At 38.6% G+C, this 5,220-nt stretch overlaps 1 protein-coding gene across 1 annotated transcript in view; it reads right to left on the bottom strand.

Annotated features, from left to right (window-relative positions):
• Positions 1-1,048: 1,048 nt before the first annotated feature.
• Positions 1,049-5,220, bottom strand: part of ZBTB10 (zinc finger and BTB domain containing 10) — a gene marked incomplete at its 5' end in the record, with an annotated part of 28,030 nt that continues 23,858 nt past the window's right edge. The window contains 3 exons of the mRNA XM_006754305.1: positions 1,049-1,799; positions 2,062-2,234; positions 2,416-2,592. Coding sequence (XP_006754368.1) covers positions 1,494-1,799; positions 2,062-2,234; positions 2,416-2,592 — 656 coding nt within the window. The remainder of the gene's footprint in view (positions 1,800-2,061; positions 2,235-2,415; positions 2,593-5,220) is intronic.

Below are 5,220 nucleotides of genomic sequence, written 5' to 3'. Positions count from 1 at the left end.
ACCTAGAACACTGAGAATAAGATGTACTCTTCAGTCTTAAAAATCAAACCAAAACTATTCGTGTCAGTTTTACAGTTATGTAGAAACTATAATAAAGTTTAGATAATGAAAGATGCATCTGACCATGTAACTGTACTTTATATCTTTGATTTATCTGGGCAGAAACATTGATGTCTAACATTTAAGCATCATTTTACTGAAATCAAAGATAATGAGAAAGCGTCTCTTAGAAAAGTATCAATGTTTCACCCTTGATCAAATGGAGCACCACACAGCAGGAAAATATGCTCAATCTCTATTTAAAAGAAAGCTGAAAGTTTGATATCCCTCACTTGATATAATATACAATATGTTCCTGATAATGTAAACTGTGAGTAACCTTAACTCCTCTGGTAGCAAACATACATGTTAAAAGATCAATATTTTTTTTGGTAAAAGGGCACAAGAGTAAAAACCTGATAGTTCACTTATATTGCATAACAAGCTAACCAAACTGGACATGGAGGATAAATCATAAAACAAATCATTTTACTTATTGTTTCTATGACTCTTCTTTCGCTCAGATTTCTGTCTTTTCAAATAGGACTGAGGTATAGTACACTGGCAAAAATAAAAAAAGGCAAACAAGAATAGTGCCAAAGTAACAGATACAGCAAACTGAATACCATGTCAGAAAACATCATATAGAACCATTTTATCAGATTAGAGCAGCAAGAGGAAGTGACTTCTAAATCATAATCATTTAGTGGTATTTATCAACTTCGTCACGATAACTTTGCAACATCATTCTTCATTTGTGAAGTAGTAAAATTCATGTCAAAAAGGAAGGGGGAATGGAGGAAGTCAATTAGTTCATTCCAATAAATTACCTCTCCAGTTCTTATAAACATGCCCATCAGCACAAAATTGAGAAATAATACCTAAGACTAGAAGAGACTTGGTTTAACTTATGAAGCAAATCAAAAGGGAAAATACAGAAAAGTACAACCAATGGGGTTGAAAAGGCCCCTCACTGAAAATCTTTATTAAAAAAAATAAAATTAATAAAAATAGAAACAAAACTCTACTAGTACAAACTAGCCTGAGTGGTTTGGTGGACAGTGTAGTTGGGCCAGCTGTCACTGTAGTCTCATAACTGGATTTTCTTCATTCTGGTTAAACTGGTATGTAAACGTCAGTTATTTACAGACAGGTAATCCATTTTCATTAGGACCCAAAGAGTTACTGTATATCCTATCAATAAAAAACATTTTTACTTTGATAACTGACTGAAAATGTGGGGACTCCATGTAATCCAACTGCAAGGTTGGTTGCTGTCCAGTCCTGTGCAAATATAAAAAAATTTTGCTCTGAGGCTTTGACCCTACAGTTTTCACAGCAACTTAACTACCATCCAGCATGTACCATATTTGCAAGCCTTCAAGTTCAACAATTCAAATTGTCGCTTCATATTACGTCCCAATGCAGCATCCTTGAGGAGCAGAGTAGGCCAGTTAGTCATCCTGAGACATACAGACGTCTCCCAACTCGTCCCAGCGTGACGGGGGGTTCTGATCTTCTCCCTCGTCAGCCAGCTCTTCTTCGGCTTCTCCCCCTTCGTTCTCCTCGTACTCTTCATCCCGAGGGAAATCTGTCTCCTGTCCCTGATCTACACCTTCTTGCCTTCCTGGCCGCGGTTTATCTGCACATTCTACACAAATACCATAGCGTCGAGATCCATGTCTGATTCCAACACTGGCAGCTAATATGAAGATCTTCTTACACACCATACATTTGTATTTTTTATCCTTTTTATGCACCTAATTGAAGGGGGGAAAAATCCAATAAGGACGGTATAAACAACTGAATGCATTTGAACCACCAAATCACCAGCTGAACCGTGAGTGAATATACCAGTTTTGCTGTATGAGGCTCAGTATCAGACCATAAGTCATGCTCTTTGTTTAAAGCTATTAATAATCAGCCTTCCTTAAAACTGCAGTAACAGTGCTAATATGCCTTAAACTTTACTGACATAAACATTGTTTAGCTCAAAGATCAGTTATATTTAAAGTTACTTACCAGGGAATGTCTTTTTACATGCTCTCTTCGAGTAAACAGTTTTCCACAAATATCACAGCTAAAGGATCTGACTCCCGTATGAATGAGCAAATGCCTTTTTAGTGTTCGTCTGTATTTGGCTACATAGGTACAATGAGGGCATTTTAACTTGTTCATGTTTAGAGATGATTCACCTTTGAGAATAAAAAAAACACAGAAAAGCACTTATATATAAAACAGAAAACTTGCTCTCAAAAGCTTACCTATCCCTGAGAACAGGGACAATTACAGGGCTACTACTGTCTTGATTGAAAAAGAACCCAAAACACTACAACTCAGAATAATTCTGTAGATGTTTAGTTGACTAATACTTGCCATTTTCCCAAGTTTCTTGTTTTGGCCAAGATTCAGGCAACAATCCATACTTGAAATCGTTTGCAGCACCTGGTAGCAATCCATACTTGAAATCGTTTGAAGTACCTGGTAGTAATCCATACTTGAAATCACTTGATGGGCCAGGCATCAGGCCATACTTGAAATCATGTGAAGTACCTAATACAATTGAAAAGTGATTTCGATGTAATAATGGTAATAAAGATATGTCTTTTGCTGGAATAAAAACACACAATAAATGAGCATTACGATAGAAGAGCTTAATTTAAAATAGCTAAATAAAAAACCTCTACATTTTAATCTAAAACTGACATGTTTTCATACTTTATTACCTAATTATAATATCCTAATTGGCAGGCATCTTAAACAGAAAACAAACTAAAGTTTAAAATACAATTCAAACATGGGGGAAAATTTAGTGAAATAAATCTAAATACTATTTAGTGGTGTGTGGAGGCCACAATACTGTCTTTCAAACATATTCAACACAGAACCCTGTCTTAAAATAGTTGCTCTTCCTAATTATTCTGTAACTCAAGACTGCCAGCCCAAAGCCGAGCTGTGGAACTAGATGGTCTCCTTCTGTCCCCAAACAATCACATAGTCTTGTTTTAAGACTAATTGGTTTAGAAAAATGGACAAAGGATGAAAAATATAAACAGGTAAACTATAAGTATTAAGTTCTTGTATTATCAGACCCTTGTCTGTGGTCATAGACACACTGGGCAAGGTAACGGAATGCCTGTGGGGGCTTCACCAAAACCTCTTTCTAAACCCATCCTTGAAGAAATGGAAACCAAGAGGGTAGAATCAGAACAAAATAGTCAAAGTCCCGTGGATTTTCAGAAGAGCTAAACTAGGAATTCTCTCCTCCGGACCTGGTCCCATGTTGACTATTCCTTGTACTGGGAATCCTTGGGCAATGTGAATCCAGAATCCTCAGGGCTACTGCCACCCAGATCCAATCCACCATCAGCTCTAGCCTCTGGATGATGTTCAGTAGCCATCAGCTTATCTGCCTTCCTACAGTGTAGTTCAACACAACAATCAGGTTCTTTTTAACACATTGCGTACCGCACAGAAATCTCTAAGACATACGCCAGGGACCGCACGTTTTGGGCAAACTGCATGTTATTTAAATCATCATAATGCACTTTAGGTGTTGTTTTTCAATAATTATAACATTTTTCTTTACAAAAACCAACAATTAAAGTTCCTAGTACTTTTTTAACATATGGTACTGCGTAAAACATTTTCCTCTATGAAGAGGGACCAAACAAAATTTACCTAATATCTAGATTCGCTATTTCCATGGGCGTGAAAAACGAGAACACTCATGAGCGGTCCTTAACAGATGGTGCGCGAAACACGAGAAAACTTCCGAGCGGTACGAAATGTGTTAAAACTTTCAGTCAGAGCCTGGCACTCTGCTCAAAAGCCCACAAGGACTATCCATCGCTCTCAGAGTAGAAGCCAAGGACTCCCCGTCTCCTACCAAGCAGTGCCTGACGAGCCCTTGCTTCCAACTGCCCTCCTGGCCGCTCTGCTCCAAGCAGACTCCCCGGTGCTGTCCTCTGTGGTGAGATGGTCCTACCTTCAAAGTCTCTGCCTGGGACTCCCCCTTCCAGGCTGTGCACAGCTCACTCGTGCAACAACTGATTAAGTTTACTCCCATGTATACCATGGATATAATAAGGGAAAGCTTGTCAAAAAATGGGTTTTCTAAGAATTTGTTTCCCAGCCCTAGCTGGTTGACTCAGCAGAGTGTTGGCCTGCAGACGGAAAGGTCACAGGTTTGATTCTGGGCAAGGGCATGTACCTGGGTTGCAGGCCCTGGCCCCAGTTAGTCAGGGAGCATGTGGGAGGTAACCAATTGATGTCTCTCTCTCACAACGATATCTCCCTCCCCCTCTCTAAAAATCAACAAAATATCTCCAATGAGGATTAATAAAAAAATAAAAATTCATTTTCCTATACTGCATCTATTTGCAGATACATTAATTTTCTTAAAAATTAAAATAACTGCCCTAGCTGGAGTTAAATTTGGGACCTTTCAGTCAGCAGGCCGATCCTCTATCCACTGAGCCAAACCAGGTAGGGGGCGAGCAGGAGGCAGCCAATCAGTGATTCTCTTTCATCACTGATGTTTCTATCTCTCTCTCCCTCTCCTTTCCTATCCCCCTCTCCTCTTCTCCTCCCTTCCTCTCTGAAATCAATCAAAATATATTTTTAAAAAATTTGTTTAAGAACTTAAGACATCTTTTTTGGTGAAAGTATCAATACCCAACAGTGCACAAAGGCCTCTTGGGGATTTAAAAATCGCATTTCATTGCTAACAATGTAAATTGTTTTGTGCTTAGAAAGCCACCCATTTTGTTAAACGTTAGGAAAGCCCTCTCAAAAACAAAAAACAAAGGAATAAAAGAAGAAGGAAATCTCGAATCCATAATTATATAATTTAAATATAATGTATTGCTGTTTGGGGGAAAGTTTTCAGAATCCTAGTGAGGCACCTTGTCTGTGTGTGCGATCACCTTCACATTCCTAAAGTTTGAGCTCTGTGACTCACAGTTCTTATCCAAATCAATGCCTGTCTTGCCTTTGTATTTTTTTAAAATATATTTTACTGATTTTTTTTTTTTTTACAGATAGGAAAGGAGAGGGAGAGTCAGAAACATCAATGAGAGAGAAACATCGATCAGCTGCCTCCTGCACACCCCCTACCGGGGATGTGCCCACAACCAAGGTACATGCCCTTGACCAGAATCGAACCTGGGACCCTTCAGT

This window comes from Myotis davidii, unplaced genomic scaffold (genome assembly GCF_000327345.1).
Source record: "Myotis davidii unplaced genomic scaffold, ASM32734v1 scaffold452, whole genome shotgun sequence".
In the NCBI taxonomy this organism is placed as follows: domain Eukaryota; kingdom Metazoa; phylum Chordata; class Mammalia; order Chiroptera; family Vespertilionidae; genus Myotis; species Myotis davidii.
The sequence above is the reverse complement of the archived record's forward strand: the minus strand, read 5'-3'. Positions and strand labels throughout refer to the sequence as shown.